The following is a 20,416-nucleotide window of genomic DNA, read 5'->3' as shown; positions in this document are numbered from 1 at the left end:
GAACCATAATTTTGCCTTTTATAAAATTATATTTTTATAGGTATGAACTAGAAATCCAGCTTCTTACGTTTTTTTTTCCAAATTGCCAGCCATTTGCTTCCAAAACATTTATAGAATAATACATCATTCTCCCCATCTATCTAATCGTTATATATGTGAATTGAATACAAGATAACTAATTAGAGAATATAATTTGCATATTGATTATAGATTTAAAAGTTCACAGATACAGCTATACAAAAAAGTAACATATTCTTTTTCTATAACTCAACTAAATTTATCTGCTTGAGCCCCAAGTCTGCTTATTGGCAGAAGACAAAAGAGATTACTCCAGTTAAACTCAGCCACTTCAGGTTTTCTCAGTCATTTCAGATTTAGACTCATTTAATACTGAAATTTTCACCAAGGAGACATGCACCTTTCCAGGTGCTTGGAAGAGACACGGCTGGCCTGCAGTCACCTGCTCACCTAGACTGGCCTCTGTTCTGAGATAAGAAGGCCTTGCTGGCCCTCAGCATAGTCATTCCTAACACTGGATATGCATAAATATCCACAGCCCCTCCAGGACTAGGTCACAACCCTGTCCCTTCCTCACCTGACAGCCAGGCTTCTTCAGGCCTCAGCCCTCCCTCTGTTAATGTCTGCCAGGAAATGGGGAAAGCTGCATTTGCGTCTCATGCTCCTTTGGGACTCTAGAAAAGCTGTCAGGCTCTCACTGCCTCTTACGGCCTCTGACATTGTCACCTCTTTTTTCCTGCCATGTGTCTGGGGGAAGTTTCAACTCTGCCCACCTGCTCTCCAATGCCCACCACCACCACTATACAGAGAATTGAGTTTGGGAGCAAGGTTAGGAAGACTGATGACCTCACATTTATTATTCTCCTCTCCACCTCTCCTCGCTTAGTCCAGGCAATCCAAGAATGGGATAGTCGAGGGCTTCATCTATTCTCTTTCCATTCTACTGTTTTGTTCATAATTTTAGGTTCTGATTCATTCAAGCCTTTAGGAAAAAGTTTTGGCTTTCCAGAATAACCCTGCTATAAATATTATATTATTTATTTATTCATCTATTTATTGATTGATTGATTTTCAGAGGTGGTGTTTCACTATTTTGCCCAGGCTGTCCTTGAACTCCTGGGCTCAAGCAATCCTCCTGCCTCAGCCTCCTGAGTAGCTGGGACTGTAGGTGCATGCTACTGTGCAAAGCCCTGCTATAAATTTTAAAAGCCCGTTTTGGAACTTAAAAACCCATTTAGCTGTTCCTGTATTCTGAGGAAGTCCTCCCCCGAAGTAACATACCACATGCTTACTGTCAAGTTGGGGAGGGGTGTGGACAGGGGGACTTCCCTTAACCCCTTGATATCAATCTTTTTTTCCTGAAATTTTTGTTTTATGTTATGTAGATAACTATTGGTTATAACACATCTAAAAATGGAACTAGCAGTTTGCATAAGGAAAAGCTCTTTGGTGTTTATCATAAATACCGGGGCATCAGAGGTGATGAAGACTGTCTAAGAAGCATCCTGCTAGTGATAGGTTCATTGATAATAATAAGGAAAGAAAGGTCATAAGTAATATGGAAAAGGTATAATTGTGGATTTGCTTGGTAATATTGAGATCTTATATGGATTCCTTTATTATTATAAAATATACCTATTATTGAAATATTTCCAGTAAAAATAACTTTGTCAAGTTTGAAAATCTTCTAATACAGTAGATTAGAAGGGTGGCGATTCTTGCTAATCTTCTAACTTGGACTAGTTTTTATGGTGTGGTCTAACTCTTTGGCAGATGACCAAAAATGTACAGATGATGGAAGTTCATATTGAATGTGAGGGCAGAGATAAACATTTTCCTGTTTATCCTGGCTTCTTCTCCTGAATGTGGTGTGACTGTTTCTAGTCTCCTTTCTATAATTTCTACTGTACAACTTGAGTGGTGCACAGAACTGTGACACCTACAAGCCTAAATGTTTGAGAAGCCTTTGGTGAGAAGTGCATTAAAGGAATGCCTAGCGTTGGCAGGTTTTCTGCTGGGGATGCCACATAAATAGATACCTTTACCCCAAACTTCTGCCACCACCTCCACAGGCAGCAGACTTGCCAACAAGTCTTCACTGCTTCTGGCACAATACTGAGCAGATTAATATTTTTTTCACCTGGTTCACTTTTAACCTTTAGAGTTCATCCCTACGGTGTTAGAGGAGCTCATTCTCACTACAAACTAAAAATAAAATCCTACTCCAACTGAACAGACACCCTCTTGGCCCAGGGGACCCAAGAAAAACCTTAAAAACTGAATTCCTGGCCATAAATGGAAGGAAAGTCGAATAGCCTCCTCATTATTTGCCCTCCGTTTTGGAGTTCATACACAGCTGAGGAGCATTACTGTTCAAATAGAGATCATAAGACTCACGAAACAGACTCTTTGTGGCAATAAGATACCAAATTATAAACAAGACCTAACATCATGTAAGGCAAGGGTTAAGTCATTCCTGCAGGCCACCAATCTTGCTACATAGCATCCTTGCCTTAATTTAAAACATTCCTTTCTGCTGACTCTAAGTTTTAGATAGAGCCTTACTCCTTTAATCAATTGCGAATCTCTGAACCTACCTGTAACCTATAAGTCCCTCCTTCAAGATATCCTGCCCTTTCAGACCAAACCAATATATACCTTCCATGTATTGATTTATGTCTTTGCCTGTAACTCCTGCCTCCCTAAAATGTATAAAACCGAACTGCGATCCAACTACCTTGGGACCACTTATTCAAGGCTTCTTCTGTTTGTATTTTCCCTGGCCACAGTCACTCATATTGGCTCAGAATAAGCCTGTTTACCTGTATAACAAACCTGCACATGTATACCTGAACCTAAAATTAAAAAAAAAAAAAGGAATGAGTTTCATATTTCAAGAGATGCTTTTTTGGAGGTGCTCTGAGGGACTTGATGACAGAGGAAACTTTCAATAATAAGTCTGTACAATACACAAGGTAATAGAAACAATTATCCATTTAAAAAATGCTATTCTGGGCAGGGTGCCGTGGCTCACACCTGTAATACCAGTACTTTGGGAGGCCGAGGTGGGTGGATCAACTGAGGTCAGGAGTTCGAGACCAGGCTGGCCAACATGGCGAAACCCCAACTCTACTAAAAACAACAAAAATTAGCTGTGCATGGTGGTGGGTGCCTGTTATCCCAGCAACTCAGGAGGCTGAGGCAGGAGAATTGCTTGAACCCAGGAGGTGGAAGTTTCAGTGAGCTGAGATCTCGCCATTGCACTCCAGCCTGGGGGACAGGGCGAGACTCCATCTCAAAAAAAAAAAAAAAAAAAAAGCTATTCTGCCTTTAAAAAGAATAACATTTTGTAATTTCAAACATGAATTAGCTTGAAGGATGTTAAGTGAAATAAGCCAGGTACAGAAAGACAAATACTGGATGATCTCATTTATTTCTAGAATTTACAAAGTTGAACTCATAGAAGCAAAAAGTAGAATGGTAGTTGCCAGAGGCTAAAAGTGAGTAGAGAGTTGTTGGTCACAGTGTACAAGTTTCGTTAGATAGAAGGAATATGTTTTTGATTATACATATACATTATAAATTATATATTAATAAATAATTATCCCACAATATATACATGTATCAAAACATCACACTGTATACTATAAATACATAAAATTATTATTTATCAATTAAAATTTAGAAAATTAGAATTTAAAAAATCAAAAAACCAAAACAAAACAAAAATAAAATATTTTACGGAGTTTGGTTTTTCCATCAATATCACTTTGGAGGGGGATGGGTAAGAAAAGAGAAGAAATGATGAGGAGTGGTGCAGAATTTTCTGCCCTAACATTAGTCTCAGAATGTTCAGCAGTGATAGCAAAGAGGCCTTTTGAACTTTCAGTAGAATACCAGCCAGCGCTGTTATCATTTGTACCATCTACTCTATCTAGATGGTGTTTTTTGACCACTCCTCTCCCTACTTTATACCATGAAGATATTGCTGTTTCTACGTTCCCTCCATCTCTGCCTCCACATTCAATACCAACTTCCATCATCTATATTTTTTTGGTCATTTGCCAAAGAGACCACACCATAAACACTAGTCCAAGTTAGAAGATTAGCAAGAATGACCACCCTTAGCTGGTTTAAGTTGCTTTTATATCTGTTTACAAGTGAGCTAGCAAACAATGAGTTTGCCTGTGTCCAGATTCCAGCCTGCATACCCCTGACCCTCACCCCCAGCCACTTGCTCCCACAGGGACCTTGGGGTGGTTCAGGTTATCCTGGCAGCCAAAGCCCCAACAGTTGCCCCTTCCTGCCTTTGTTTAATGGGGGCTTCTCTGTGGCCCTGAAACCTGCCAGGTATTAATGAGCACCCCCACCGCTTCCCATTCCTTTAAGGGGCTTTAGAGTCAGGCAGTGGAGGTGACTGGCAAGTCATGCAACCTTCTGAGCCTTATTTCCTCATGTATAAAATTATTATAGGATGATAATAACACCTACCTTATAAGATAAGGATTAAAAGAATGCAAATGTTTCACAAAGTTTCTGGAAACACTCCATAAGTATGGGCTATTGGAGTGTGTGTGTGTGTGTGTGTGTGCATGTTCTCCCAAGGTTCAGCTGAGATTTATACAATCACAGGATACTTTCCAGGCTATTGTTTGTGTAAACCGCATTGACTGAAACAGAAATAACCCCAATCTCTGCTAAAATCTGGGGAAACACTCCTAAACATTTTACACATATATAGATTTTAAAAGAAACTCAGTATTGTGAGTCTTACAATACTTATTATTAAATCTCCAAAATTTACTCTAAGTTTCCTATTCTTTGAGGAAAACAAACCTAAAGGCAAAGGGAATAATCTTTTGTCAGTAAAGTGTGGCAAAATAACATTCTGTCAGGTATTAAAGCAACTCTTAATTGCTAGACAATTCCCGATCTTTGAAGCAAGTTCTCAGCAAAGATATTAAATTGCTGCCAAGGGTTTAGACATTTAACTTTCAAGAATTTGGATTGATGATGATTATTATTTCAATATTGTTGCTTATCTACCCAGCAGATTTCCCCCTGAAAGCCAAAGGGCTTAACAAAACCAGAAAGCTGGCCCCAAATTGCCATGGTGAGGCAGCCCTAAGGTCCTGAACGATATGTTTCCCTCTGGAGTGGCAGGAACCCCTGCAGGGAAGTGAACAGCGGCCCCCTTCACCTGGTAAGGCTACTCTGTGCCAGAATTTGCAGGTTAACAGCAGCTGTGAAAGAACCTGGAAGCTTCCACGGGACAAATCTGCTGCAGGGAAGGGCCCAGCTTCGGTTGGCCATTCCATTCTGCTTGAGTCCAGTTTGTCTGGGCTCCAAGAGCTAAGGGTACTGAATCGCCACTCATTTGTTTGCTTCCTCCTTGCCTTAAGAAGGCCATGGAGCATTGTCTGGACTGAAATCCACCCCCCGAAATGCTGAGGGCCTTACCCTTCATAGGTAAATAAAATGTGAGACAGACACTTGAGTTTATCTTCTAATGGAGCTGTGTGAGGTTGGGCGAATCACTGAACCCCTTAGTTCCTTCATCTGCAATTACAAAGGCCTGGGATAGATCTCTAAAGTCCCCATTAGCTTAAAAATCTATGTTTCTAAGTTGACTGCAAAAAGAGAATGAAATACACATAAAGAAAATAAAAAACTCTTGTTTTATGAAAAGTTGCCCCATGGTTGAAGAGTCAGGAAGTGAGTGATTCAAGTCACAATTTCACAAGTTTAATGATAAATAAACTCAACTTTATTTCATTCACACAGTCTTCAACTTTAAAAGATAAAAGATAACTTACTGGTGATTCGATGTCCTCTAGGAGTAAAACAGAACAGCGTTCACATTTCAGCAGAGTTTGGGCCCGATGCATTATTTTCTTGACAATTTTCTCCAGGTCAGTCTGTTCTTCAAAGAGGTCATTAACCACCTCTAGCAAAGCCTAGAAAAGATGAAATAGATGTATTTAGGTGGATGTAAAACTGAAAAAAAGTTGCTTTTTTCCTTAAAATTTAATTTAGTCTTTGCTTTAATAAAATATAATAAATCCTTTTGTGTAGCTAATTTTAAAAACTTTTATGATTGTTTTGACATATTTTTATCACTCAATTTTAGAACACATGCTTAAAGTGCAAAATACAACTTCAGAATAGAGCTAGTTCTTGGAACAGGTGTGAAGATAAGTAATTCAAAACCTAAGCTATTGGAACTCTAGGTTATTTTGAGTCTTAAAGGATGCTGATTATAGGGGTCACTTGAAAGGCAAGCGTAACCAAGGCAGCTATAACCTTGTTTCTCTGACTATAGATTAGCCTTCTTCCTTACCAAAATTGTTTTGTAAAATGTTGAAAATTACTAATGAGCAACAGAGAAGACCCCTTCCCTCTTCACTGTTGATCTTCATTACAGATTAACTTCCCTCTTACTCGTCTCACACGAGGACTCCATGGCCATAACATTGCCTTAAGATGGAATGTTAAATATACTCTTTTAAATTGGAAAGAAAATGAAAACCAGCTATGAAGAAAACAAGCTGTACAGAAAAGAAAAAAACTGTAACTAATTATATTGCTATAACTCATATACCAGCCTTGTATAGAAAATGCTGAAATCCTATTAAATTTCTTTACTTTGTGCCTGTAGAAGCAAGAGCTTAACTTTTAACTTTGGAACATTTACCCCATTTCTCTGGAGTCTGCATCTCCCGGATTGGCCATTCCCAGCTTTTCACTTGAATAAACTCTTTAAAACTAGATTCTGATTATTAACATTTCAGTTTGACACAGAGATTATATCACCATTAGCTATAGGCATTTCCCCTCTTCTATAGTAATTTTTCTGCAATGCAACTAGGTACAAACCCAATATTTTGGCAAGGCACAGTGGCTCATGCCTGTAATCCCAGCACTTTGGGAGGCCAAGGCGGGTGGATCACAAAGTCGGAGTTTGAGACCAGCCTGGCTAATATGCTGAAACCTCGTCTCTACTAAAAATACAAAAAAAATTAGCCAAGCATGGTGGCATGTTCCTGTAGTCCCAGCTACTCCAGAGGCTGAGGCAGGAGAATCACTTGAACCCAGGGAGCAAAGGTTGCAGTGAGCCGAGATCATGCCACTGCATTCCAGAGTGAGACTCTTTCTAAAAAAAAAAAAAAAAAAAAAAAAACCAAAACCAAAAAACATTTTATAAATAATGAATACCTCCAAAGCACATTGATTTCAGAAAATTATAAAGCAGCTCTTCCTCACTATGAGGAAGAAACAGATTCTTGGTCAAACTTGAGACGTTTTCACTAATACACATCCCTTACATAACTCTGAAAGAATTAGAGAGGTGAATGCTAATTAAGGTTCAGATTCTTAAATATATATATATATATATAATAGATATGTAATTTACATTTAGTCTTTGCTAAATATAAACACATAAATTACATATATAATATAAATATATATAATATATATATACCCTTCATATATATAAAATATATATACCCTCCATATATATATAAATATATATACACACATACATATATACACTCCTTAATTCCTCTACCCAAGAGGAAATACTGCTTTATCCCAAACTGTCCAGGAGAACATTTAGATATTTATATATCAGGAAAGAAAACACATTAATTTTTTTTAAAACAGCAGAATGAAAAGCACACGACTTGGAAAAAAATCTTAAGCTCTAACTTGAAAACTGTGTACTTATTTAAAAATTAAATTGTAGTAACCCAGGAGCCAAGATGGCCGAATAGGAACAGCTCCGGTCTACAGCTCCCAGCATGAGCGATGCAGAAGATGGGTGATTTCTGCATTCCCATCTGAGGTACCGGGTTCATCTCACTAGGGAGTGCCAAACAGTGGGTGCAGGACAGTCGGTTTAGCGCACCGTGTGCAAGCCAAGCCTAAACAGGGCGAGGCATTGCCTCACTTGGGAAGCGCAAGGGGTCAGGGAGTTCCCTTTCCTAGTCAAAGAAAGGGGTGACAGATGGCACCTGGAAAATCGGGTCACTCCCACCCTAATACTGCGCTTTTCCAACAGGCTTGCAAAATGGCACACCAGGAGATTGTGTCCCGCACCTGGCTTGGAGGGTCCTATGCCCACGGAGTCTCGCTGATTGCTAGCACAGCAGTCTGAGATCAAACTGCAAGGTGGCAGCGAGGCTGCAGGATGGGTGCCCGCCATTGCCAAGGCTTGCTTAGGTAAACAAAGCAGCCAGGAAGCTCGAACTGGGTGGAGCCCACCACAGCTCAAGTAGGCCTGCCTGCCTCTGTAGGCTCCACCTCTGGGGGCAGGGCACAGACAAACAAAAAGTCAGCAGTAACCTCTACAGACTTAAAAGTCCCTGTCTGACAGCTTTGAAGACAGTAGTGGTTCTCCCAACACACAGCTGGAGATCTGAGAACAGGCAGACTGCCTCCTAAAGTGGGTCCCTGACCCCCGAGCAGCATAACTGGGAGGCACCCCCCAGTAGGGACAGACTGACACCTCACTCAGCCGGGTACTCCTCTGAGACAAAACTTCCAGAGTAACGATCAGACAGCTGAATTTGCGGTTCATGAAAATCCGCTGTTCTGCAGCCACCGCTGCTGACACCCAGCCAAACAGGGTCTGGAGTGGACCTCTAGCAAACTCCAACAGACCTGCAGCTGAGGGTCCTGTCTGTTAGAAGGAAAACTAACAAACAGAAAGGACACCCACACCAAAAACCCATCTGTACATCACCATCATCAAAGACCAAAAGTAGAAAAAACTACAAAGATGGGGAGAAAACAGAGCAGAAAAACTGGAAACTCTAAAAAGCAGAGCGCCTCTCCTCCAAAGGAACACAGTTCCTCACCAGCAATGGAACAAAGCTGGACGGAGAATGACTTTGACGAGTTGAGAGAAGAAGGCTTCAGACGATCAAACTACTCTGAGCTACAGGAGGAACTTCAAACCAATGGCAAAGAAGTTAAAAACTTTGAAAAAAAATTAGGCGAATGTATAACTAAAATAACCAATGCAGAGAAGTGCTTAAAGGAGTTGATGGAGCTGAAAGCCGAGTTTCGAGAACTACGTGAAGAATACAGAAGCCTCAGTAGCCGATGCGATCAACTGGAAGAAAGGGTATCAGTGATGGAAGATGAAATGAATGAAATGAAGTGTGAAGGGAAGTTTAGAGAAAAAAGAATAAAAAGAAATGAACAAAGCCTCCAAGAAATATGGGACTATGTGAAAAGACCAAACCTACGTCTGATTGGTGCACCTGAAAGTGACGGGGAGAATGGAACCAAGTTGGAAAACACTCTGCAAGATATTATCCAGGAGAAATTCCCCAATCTAGGAAGGCAGGCCAACATTCAGATTCAGGAAATACAGAGAATGCCACAAAGATACTCCTTGAGAAGAGCAACTCCAAGACACATAATTGTCAGATTCACCAAAGTTGAAATGAAGGAAAAAATGTTAACGGCGGCCAGAGAGAAAGGTTGGGTTACCCACAAAGGGAAGCCCATCAGACTAACAGCAGATCTCTCGGCAGAAACTCTACAAGCCAGAAGAGAGTGGGGGCCGATATTCAACATTCTTAAAGAAAAGAATTTTCAACCCAGAATTTCATATCCAGCCAAACTAAGCTTCATAAGTGAAGGAGAAATAAAATACTTTACAGACAAGCAAATGCTGAGAGATTTTGTCACCATCAGGCTGGCCCTAAAAGAGCTCCTGAAGGAAGCACTAAACATGGAAAGGAACAACCGGTACCAGCCACTGCAAAAACGTGCCAAGTTGTAAAGACCATGGAGGCTAGGAAGAAACTGCATCAACTAACGAGCAAAATAACCAGCTAACATCGTAATGACAGGATCAAATTCACACATAACAATATTAACCTTAAATGTAAATGGGCTAAATGCTCCAATTAAAAGACACAGACTGGCAAACTGGATAAGGAGTCAAGACCCATCAGTGTGCTGTATTCAGGAAACCCATCTCACGTGCAGAGACACACATAGGCTCAAAATAAAGGGATGGAGGAAGATCTACCAAGCAAATGGAAAACAAAAAAAGGCAGGGGTTGCAATCCTAGTCTCTGATAAAATAGACTTTAAACCAACAAAGATCAAAAGAGACAAAGAAGGCCATTACATAATGGTAAAGGGATCAATTCAACAAGAAGAGCTAACTGTCCTAAATATATATGCACCCAATACAGGAGCACCCAGATTCATAAAGCAAGTCCTGAGTGACCTACAAAGAGACTTAGACTCCCACACAATAATAATGGGAGATTTTAACACCCCACTTTCAACATTAGACAGATCAATGAGACAGAAAGTTAACAAGGATACCCAGAAATTGAACTCAGCTCTGCACCAAGTGGACTTAATAGACATCTACAGAACTCGCCACCCCAAATCAACAGAATATACATTTTTTTCAGCACCACACCACACCTATTCCAAAATTGACCACATAGTTGGAAGTAAAGCTCTCCTCAGCAAATGTAAAACAACAGAAATTATAACAAACTGTCTCTCAAAGCACAGTGCAATCAAACTAGAACTCAGGATTAAGAAACTCACTCAAAACCGCTCAACTACATGGAAACTGAACAACCTGCTCCTGAATGACTATTGGGTACATAACGAAATGAAGGCAGAAATAAAGATGTTCTTTGAAACCAATGAGAACAAAGACACAACATACCAGAATCTCTGGGACACATTTAAAGCAGTGTGTAGAGGGAAATTTATAGCACTAAATGCCCACAAGAGAAAGCAGGAAAGATCCAAAATTGACACCCTCACATCACAATTAAAAGAACTAGAAAAGCAAGAGCAAACACATTCAAAAGCTAGCAGAAGGCAAGGAATAACTAAAATCAGAGCAGAACTGAAGGAAATAGAGACACAAAAAACCCTTCAAAAAATTAATGAATCCAGGAGCTGGTTTTTTGAACAGATCAACAAAATTGATAGACCACTAGCAAGACTAATAAAGAAGAAAAGAGAGAAGAATCAAATAGATGCAATAAAAAATGACAAAGGGGATATCACCACTGATCCCACAGAAATACAATCTACCATCAGAGAATACTACAAACACCTCTATGCAAATAAACTAGAAAATCTAGATGAAATGGATAAATTCCTCAACAAATACAACCTCCCAAGACTAAACCAGGAAGAAATTGAATCTCTGAATAGACCAATAACAGGCTCTGAAATTGTGGCAATAATCAATAGCTTACCAACCAAAAAGAGTCCAGGACCTGATGGATTCACAGCCGAATTCTACCAGAGGTATAAGGAGGAACTGGTACCATTCCTTCTGAAACTATTCCAGTCGATAGAAAAAGAGGGAATCCTCCCTAACACATTTTATGAGGCCAGCATCATCCTGATACCAAAGCCTGGCAGAGACACAACCAAAAAAGAGAATTTCAGACCAATATCCATCATGAACATTGATGCAAAATTCCTCAATAAAATACTGGCAAACCGAATCCAGCAGCACATCAAAAAGCTTATACACCATGATCAAGTGGGCTTCATCCCTGGGATGCAAGGCTGGTTCAACATACGCAAATCAATAAATGTAATCCAGCATTTAAACAGAACCAAAGACAAAAACCACATGATTATCTCAATAGATGCAGAAAAGGCCTTTGACAAAATTCAACAACGCTTCATGCTAAAACCTCTCAATAAATTAGGTTTTGATGGGATGTATCTCAAAATAATAAGAGCTATCTATGACAAACCCACAGCCAATATCATACTGAATGGGCAAAAACTGGAAGCATTCCCTTTGAAAACGGGCACAAGACAGGGATGCCCTCTCTCACCACTCCTATTCAACATAGTGCTGGAAGTTCTGGCCAGGGAAATCAGGCAGGAGAAGGGAATAAAGGGTATTTAATTAGGAAAAGAGGAAGTTAAATTGTCCTTGTTTGCAGATGACATGATTGTATATCTAGAAAACCCCATTGTCTCAGCCCAAAATCTCCTTAAGCTGATTAGCAACTTCAGCAAAGTCTCAGGATACAAAATCAATGTACAAAAATCACAAGCATTCTTGTACACCAATTACAGACAAACAGAGAGCCAAATCATGGGTGAACTCCCATTCACAATTGCTTCAAAGAGAATAAAATACCTAGGAATCCAACTTACAAGGGACGTGAAGGACCTCTTCAAGGAGAACTACAAACCACTGCTCAATGAAATAAAAGAGGATAGAAACAAATGGAAGAACATTCCATGCTCATAGGTTGGAAGAATCAATATCGTGAAAATGGCCATACTGCCCAAGGTAATTTATAGATTCAATGCCATCCCCATCAAGCTACCAATGACTTTCTTCACAGAATTGGAAAAAACTACTTTGAAGTTCATATGGAACCAAAAAAGAGCCCGTATTGCCAAGTCAATCCTAAGCCAAAAGAACAAAGCTGGAGGCATCACGCTACCTGACTTCGAACTATACTACAAGGCTACAGTAACCAAAACAGCATGGTACTGGCACCAAAACAGAGACATAGATCAATGGAACAGAACAGAACCCTCAGAAATAATGCCGCATATCTACAACTATCTGATCTTTGACAAACCTGACAAAAACAAGAAATGGATAAGGGTTCCCTATTTAATAAATGGTGCTGGGAAAACTGGCCAGCCATATGTAGAAAGCTGAAACTGGATCCCTTCCTTACACCTTATACAAACATTAATTCAGGATGGATTAAAGACTTACATGTTAGACCTAAAACCATAAAAACTCTAGAAGAAAACCTAGGCAATACCATTCAGGACATAGGCATGGGCAAGGACTTCATGTCTAAAACACCAAAAGCAATGGCAACAAAAGTCAAAATTTACAAATGTGATCTAATTAAACTAAAGAGCTTCTGCACAGCAAAAGAAACTACCATCAGAGTGAACAGGCAACATACAAAATGGGAGAAAATTTTCGCAACCTACTCATCTGACAAAGGGCTAATATCCAGAATCTACAATGAACTCAAACAAATTTACAAGAAAAAAACAAACAACCCCATCAAAAAGTGGGCGAAGGACATGAACAGACACTTCTCAAAAGAAGACATTTATGCAGCCAAAAAACACATGAAAAAATGCTCATCATCACTGGCCATCAGAGAAATGCAAATCAAAACCACAATGAGATACCATCTCACACCAGTTAGAATGGCCATCATTAAAAAGTCAGGAAACAACAGGTGCTGGAGAGGATGTGGAGAAATAGGAACACTTTTACACTGTTGGTAGGACTGTAAACTAGTTCGACCATTGTGGAAGTCAGTGTGGTGATTCCTCAGGGATCTAGAACTAGAAATACCATTTGATCCAGCCATCCCATTACTGGGTATATACCCAAAGGAGTATAAATCATGCTGCTATAAAGACACATGCACACGTATGTTTATTGTGGCACTATTCACAATAGCAAAGACTTGGAACCAACCCAAATGTCCAACAACGATAGACTGGATTAAGAAAATGTGGCACATATACACCATGGAATACTATGCAGCCATAAAAAAGGATGAGTTCATGTCCTTTGTAGGGACATGGATGAAACTGGAAACCATCATTCTCAGTAAACTATCACAAGGACAAAAAACCAAGCACCACATGTTCTCACTCATAGGTGGGAATTGAACAATGAGAACACATGGACACAGGAAGGGGAACATCACACTCCGGTGACTGTTGTGGGGTGGGGGGAGGTGGGAGGGACAGCATTAGGAGATATACCTAATGCTAAATGACGAGTTAATGGTTTCAGCACACCAACATGGCACATGGATACATATGTAACAAACCTGCACATTGTGTACATGTACCCTAAAACTTAAAGTATAATAAAAAAAAAAAATTTGTAGTAACCTGTGGTTTTCTCTAGCTAAGAAATTAGCTGCAATTTTTTTGCATTGACATAACGTTTGTTTGCTCAGGTCAGGTATGGATTTGTGAAAAATAAAAAATAAATCATAAATAATATTTATTTGGAATTTTTAATGGCATGGATGTTTCCAGAGATTTAAGAATAGTAGGTTATGTACAGGTGGTAGACATTATGCTTCTCTCAGAGAGCAATCAGAAAACTACATAGTCAGTGAATTGCCCAGAGGGCACTTGATTCAATAGAATGTAGAAAGAGGTGCAGTCTCAAGTCTGATCTCTCACAAAAGGATTTCATGAATTGTCAAATTTACATCTGTTCATCATGGTGCTGATCATCATCTCAGGGACATGACTAACTTTCAACTTCAAAAATGAATTTGATTTGTCCTGAAATCGTTTGAAATGTGAAAATTTCTTTTCTGAATCTATTCAGGTTAAAAAGCATTTGAGTAGCTGGGCGTGGTGGCTCATGCCAATAATCCCAGCACTTTGGGAGGCCAAGGCAGGCAGATCACATGAGGCCAGGAGTTCTAGAGCAGCCTGGGCAACATGGTGAAACCCCGTCTCTACTAAAAATACAAAAAAATTAGCCAGGTGTGGTAGTGCACGCCTGTAGTCCCAGCTACTCAAGAGGCTGAGGCAGGAGAATCACTTGAACCCGGGAGGCGGAAGTTGCAGTGAGCTGAGATCGTGCCACTGCACACCAGCCTGGATGACAGAGTGAGACTCCATTTCAAAAAGAAAGAGAGAGAGAGAGAGAAAGGAAAGAAGGAAGAAAGGAAGGAAGGAAGGAAGGAAGGAAGGAAGGAAGGAAGGAAGGAAGAAGGAAGGAAGGAAGGAAGGAAGGAAGGAAGGAAGGAAGGAAGGAAGGAAGGAAGAGAAAAAACATTTGAATAAGTTAAGAAATCCATGAAATGAGTCCAGTTCACTGAGCAATTGAAAGAGGACCAAATATCCTGGGTAGGGTTATTGAAATCGCCGTTGCAAAATTATAACTGGGCTGACCTAACCAGCTCCATCTTACTTCTAATCTCCAAACTGTCCTTGTTCATTTCTGGGCATAGGCTGAACTAACTGTGGGAGGAACACAGTTTATAGTTTATTGTTTAAAACAAAGATGATAATAGCCCTTTCCCAAAACAAACCTCCTTCTTCCCTGGGGACTAGAATGCCTTTGTAGGACTAACAAATTAGCCACAAGATCAGAAATTATGGCTTAGGAGTCATACAGCTGACTCTTCCTAAACTGCTCCTCAGATCAGTGCTTGAGATATTTTGCAGACCCTGTACCTGATGGATCAGCTGGCACCACCCAGATCGACAAATTGGCTCATCTGATCTTGTGACCCCCCCATCCATGAGCTAACTCAGGGCAAGAGGACAGTTTCAATTCCCTATGATTTCATCTCTGACCCAACCAATCAGCATTCCCTACTCACGGGCCTTCCCCCACCCACCAAATTATCCTTAAAAACTCTGATCCAGGGAGACTGATTTGAGTAAAATAAAACTCTGGTCTCTGGCACAGCCGACTCTGTGTGAATTACTCTTTCTCTATTGCAATTCCCCTGTCTTGAGAAATCAGCTTTGTCTAGGCAGTAGGCAAAGTGAACCCACTGGGTGGTTACATTAACTCTAAAGAAAGACTGAACAGAGCTGAGGACCATATTGCTCCATGATCCCAAAGCAAACAAGAACATCAAAAGGTGAAAAAACTTTTAAGTGAATCTTGATATTTGGCATTTGGACAGCAAATCTCTGTAAGGTATCAATGAACAGTAATTTCATGTTCAGACATTAAAAATGAGTCAATTGTCTCAGTAATTACAAGCAAAAAGCCCTGTTATTAATGGGGAAAACATTATTTCTTTAATCATCTAGACTATTTCTTCTGATGGATCATATTAACTGAGCAATTATTTAACTTCAATTTGTTGTGATTGCATGGAGAGAGCCTCTGGGATCCATATACAAGAACATTTATCTCAGAGGAAAAACTAATTGTGCCTTGAGTCTTGCACTGACAAATCACATTATAGTAATTTTATTGTTTCTAATTTAAAATTGCTTTATTAACGAGTGATGGAAGTTTTACAAATAACAATGCAGACTAGCTCCAGGATAGGAGAAAAAGAGAAGAAAATCTAAGATAATATCTGTCAGGCCTCTGAGCCCAAGCTAAGCCATCATATCCCTTGTGACTTGCAAGTATACATCCAGATGGTCTGAAGCAACTGAAGATCCACAAAAGAAGTGAAAATAGCCTTAAGTGATGACATTCCACCATTGTGATTTGTTCCTGCTCCATCCTGATACGATATATTCTCCCCTGCCCTTAAGAAGGTACTTTGTAATATTCTCCCCCGCCCTTAAGAATGTACTTTGTTTGCCTATCCCAAACCTGTAAGAACCAATGATAATCCCACCACCCTCTGCTGACTCCTTTTTCAGGCTCAGCCTGCCTGCACCCAGGTGAAATAAACAGACTTGTTGCTCACATAAAGCCTGTTGGTGGACTCTCTTCACACGGACGTGCGTGACAATATCCAATTCAACAGATAATGGAAGCATTTTACACAGTTGAATAGGCCCTGCTTCTTGATGTCACTTGCCTTCCAGGAAATGAGTATCTGCATTTTGTCCCTCCTTCTAGTGACCTTCTTTTGCTCCTAGAGGTGTCCTTGGAGCTTTCCATTCTCTTATCTACATATTCTTCCCTAAATTAACCCAGCTAGATCCCTGGCTTTAAATAGCCTTTATATGCTGCTGGTTCCCAAATCTCAATCTCCAGTCCTGACATCTTCCCAGAACTTTAGACTCCTGTATCCAACTGTTTACTTGCCAGCTGTGCCAGCCAAGAGTCTCTTTCACTCATCTCCCGTATCAGCAAGCCCCCATAGATTTCACCACTGATTTTGGAGGAAATCTGTCACTTCTCGCTGCCCTAGTCCCAGCCATATTATTTTTTGACTTCAATGCAATTCTTTCCTAAGTCCTCTCACTGCTCCAGCCTTCTCCCTCCCTCCCTCCTCAGCCAGTTTATTGTCTCCAGGGAGGCCAGAGTGAACTCCATTAAAAGTAAGTCAGACTCAGCTCAAAATCGTCTAATGGCTTTCCATTGCACTCAGAATGAAAGCCAAAGCCCTTGCCATGCCCACAGGCTTTTCTACCATCTGGCCTGCCTCCACGTCCTCATTTTAGTTTTTTTCCCTTTCACTCTCTCCCTTTCTCTCTGCTCTCTAAACACACTGACCAAGCTTTCTCCTGCCCCAAATCCTTTGTATTTGGTATTCCACAGCCAGAAATGCTCTCCCCAGACCTTCGTGTGGCTTTGCTCCTTCTTTTCATTCAAGTTTCTGCTTGTAGATCATCTCCTTATAGTGACCTTTTTGATAACCCTCTAAAATAAATGTCCTCCCAACCCACCCTTTCTCAACCCTTTATCCCTTTATCTCACTTTATTTTTCCTTGAAGTATTTATCGCTACCTATACTATGCAATTTTAAAAAATTGTTTTCTTATCTAATATGTATTGTTCTCATGAATAGTAAGTTCCATAAGGGCGGGGATTTGGATAGACAGCATGTGAAGGGAACTACACAATCAATACTTGTTGAATGAATAAATTAATTGTGCCATACACAAGAATGCAAAGATTAATCATACATGAAGCTTCACTTAAGGAGTTCAAAATGTATTTGGAGAGGTGGGCCCTCCTTAAATATCATAATACAGTGTGATAGGTATTCATAATAGAATAGTGGCAGTAGATACAAGGCAAAACCGTAAGTGAAGAAGGAAAGATTAATCAGAAAGCTGAGCTGGGTCCTGAAGAATGTGTGAGGCAGATGGTGTGGTTGGAAGGAGTGGGATTGACATGAGGCATTGAAGGTAGAGGGAGGAATATGGGTAAAGGTATGATCAAATGAAACAGATTGTTTGCTGGAAATTGGGGACTATATTGCTGGAGTTCCAGATGAAAGCAGGAGCATGGTAAGACATGGGGCTAAAGATGAAAAGAAGATCAAATCAGAGAAAAGATGTGGTATGCCATGCTAAGGACCATGGCTATATTAGTCAACTATGTTCATCTGTTTACTGATAAAAAATCCATAAATCATAATAATTAGCGAATGAAATTTTAATCAATTTGATGCCCAGATTAAGGGTTTCAAACATTTTTGAACATCATTTTGTTAAATATATTTCTAAGTTGTTCCAGTAATCTTCCTATATTTAAAATTAGAATGAGTATAATATAATTTAATCTCTATTTGATAATTTAGCATTTTTTGAGTACTAGACTTTGCCTTTTTTGCAACTTAGATCTATAGCTCCTGAAGGTATAAATGAGCTCTCTAAGTGTTTCTTTATAATACTATAAAATAGTCTTTGCATTATTGTTCCAAGTATCTAGTTAGGAGCACTTTCAGAAACGCTTTCAATTCAAAAATTGTTTCAATCCAAAAATTGTTTCAATTCAAAAATAAAATCTGGGAAGTGGGGGTAAGATCATGTTTGTAGCATAACTTGCTTCTTAAAGGAACTTAGTTGTAAAAGCATCACCAAATTGTGTTATTGCTTCAAAGCCATAAGTAAGCAAGGATATATCTGCTGCCTTATAGTACAGATGTGAGATGGAGTCTCCCTCTGTCACCTAGGCTGGAGTGCAGTGGTGTGATCTCCACTCACTGTGACCTTCACCTCCTGGGTTCAAGCAATTCTCCTGCCTCAGCCGCCCGAGTAGCTGGGACTACAGGCACCCCACCACACCCGGCTAATTTTTGTATTTTTAGTAGAGATAAGGTTTCACCATGTTGGCCAGGCTGGTCTTGAACTCCTGACCTCAGGTGATTCACTCACCTCGGCCTCCCAAAGTGCTGGGATTACAGGCTTAAACCATCGTGCCCAGCCAATTTCATTTTTAAAAGAAGCTTGTACCCCTTCCCCCAAATAACAACAGATAATGTGTATCCACTTCCATCTGGGCTTATTGCTTAAAGTGTATCTTCAACCACAGCCTTGCAGAATTATACAAATAAAAAAGATTCCTGTACTATTCAAAGATCATTCATTGGCTGTTTTTAAAAGACATAATGACTTACAGAAACCAGAAGGAGAGTATTGAGGAGTGTCAACCATGTTTTTATTTACTCACTCTGCTTCTTTCATATTCTTTCCTTGAGGCAGCAAAGAGCTGAGCGTTAGATATGGCGATTCCACAAAACGGAAGATACATCTGCATAACCTGGGACAAAGAGAGTAGTAAGAACATTAAAACATAAGAACATTGATATATCCCTTGTAGACTAAATTCCACACTTCCTCTATATGCCTGATTGTAATACTGTATTTGCATCTATAGAGATTGAGTACAGAGAGTTGTTGATACTAGTATTTTAACTTCAGAATGAATATTTTTCAAAGTTAACTAAAATATGTTGTAAATCAAGCTTTAACTAGAGAATTCACATCTATGAAGACAAAGTGAAGCAACAGATTATGAGGGCTGTGACATAGGAACTGTGCCTAAAGCAGCTTGTATTATTTCTTGGATAAAAGAAGGATAAATAAGTAAACGAACTGTGATATACCTGGAATTTAAGGCATGGGCCCATACTCACATTTGGAGGTAGGCAGGGTATAAGTCAATTCTTTTGTTGGCATATGGCATATACCATATGTATATGGCATACAATTCACATCTGTAGCAGGGATTTCAGCTTGATTCTAGACCTATCTGCTACCAGTTTTAAACATGCCTGTTGTGTCCGGAATTGGTGGGTTCTTGGTCTCACTGACTTCAAGAATGAAACCGCAGACCCTCGCGGTGAGTGTTACAGCTCTTAAGGTGGCGCATCTGGAGTTTGTTCCTTCTGATGTTCGGATGTGTTCGGAGTTTCTTCCTTCTGGCGGGTTCGTGGTCTCGCTGGCTCAGGCTCAGGAGTGAAGCTGCAGACTTTTACGCTGAGTGTTACAGCTCATAAAAGCAGTGTGGACCCGAAGAGTGAGCAGTAGCAAGATTTATTGCAAAGAGCAAAAGAACAAAGCTTCCACAGTGTGGAAGGGGACCCGAGCGGGTTGGCACTGCTGGCTCGGGCAGCCTGCTTTTATTCTCTTATCTGGCCCCACCCACATCCTGCTGATTGGTAGAGCCGAGTGGTCTGTTTTGACAGGGTACTGATTGGTGTGTTTACAATCCCTGAGCTAGACATAAAGGTTCTCCACGTCCCCATCAGATCAGTTAGATACAGAGTATTGACACAAATGTTCTCCAAGGCCCCACCAGAGCAGCTAGATACAGAGTGTCGATTGGTGCACTCACAAAGCTTGAGCTAGATGCAGGGTGCTGATTGGTGTGTTTGCAAACCTTGAGCTAGATCCAGAGTGCCGATTGCTGTATTTACAATCCTTGAGCTAGACATAAAGGTTCTCCAAGGCCCCACCAGGGCAGCTAGATACAGAG

General features: G+C 40.2%; 1 protein-coding gene across 1 annotated transcript in view; it reads right to left on the bottom strand.

Annotated features, from left to right (window-relative positions):
* Window positions 1-20,416, bottom strand: part of PDE11A (phosphodiesterase 11A) — a 433,775-nt gene that overhangs the window by 247,388 nt on the left and 165,971 nt on the right. Inside the window, exons 3-4 of the mRNA XM_032755287.2 lie at window positions 19,109-19,198; window positions 5,835-5,975 (exon numbers count right to left, since the gene is read on the bottom strand). Coding sequence (XP_032611178.1) covers window positions 5,835-5,975; window positions 19,109-19,198 — 231 coding nt within the window. The remainder of the gene's footprint in view (window positions 1-5,834; window positions 5,976-19,108; window positions 19,199-20,416) is intronic.

The sequence above is a fragment of the Hylobates moloch genome, unplaced genomic scaffold (genome assembly GCF_009828535.3).
Source record: "Hylobates moloch isolate HMO894 unplaced genomic scaffold, HMol_V3 SCAFFOLD_1, whole genome shotgun sequence".
Taxonomy (NCBI): domain Eukaryota; kingdom Metazoa; phylum Chordata; class Mammalia; order Primates; family Hylobatidae; genus Hylobates; species Hylobates moloch.
This window is presented reverse-complemented; position numbering and strand designations above follow the sequence as displayed.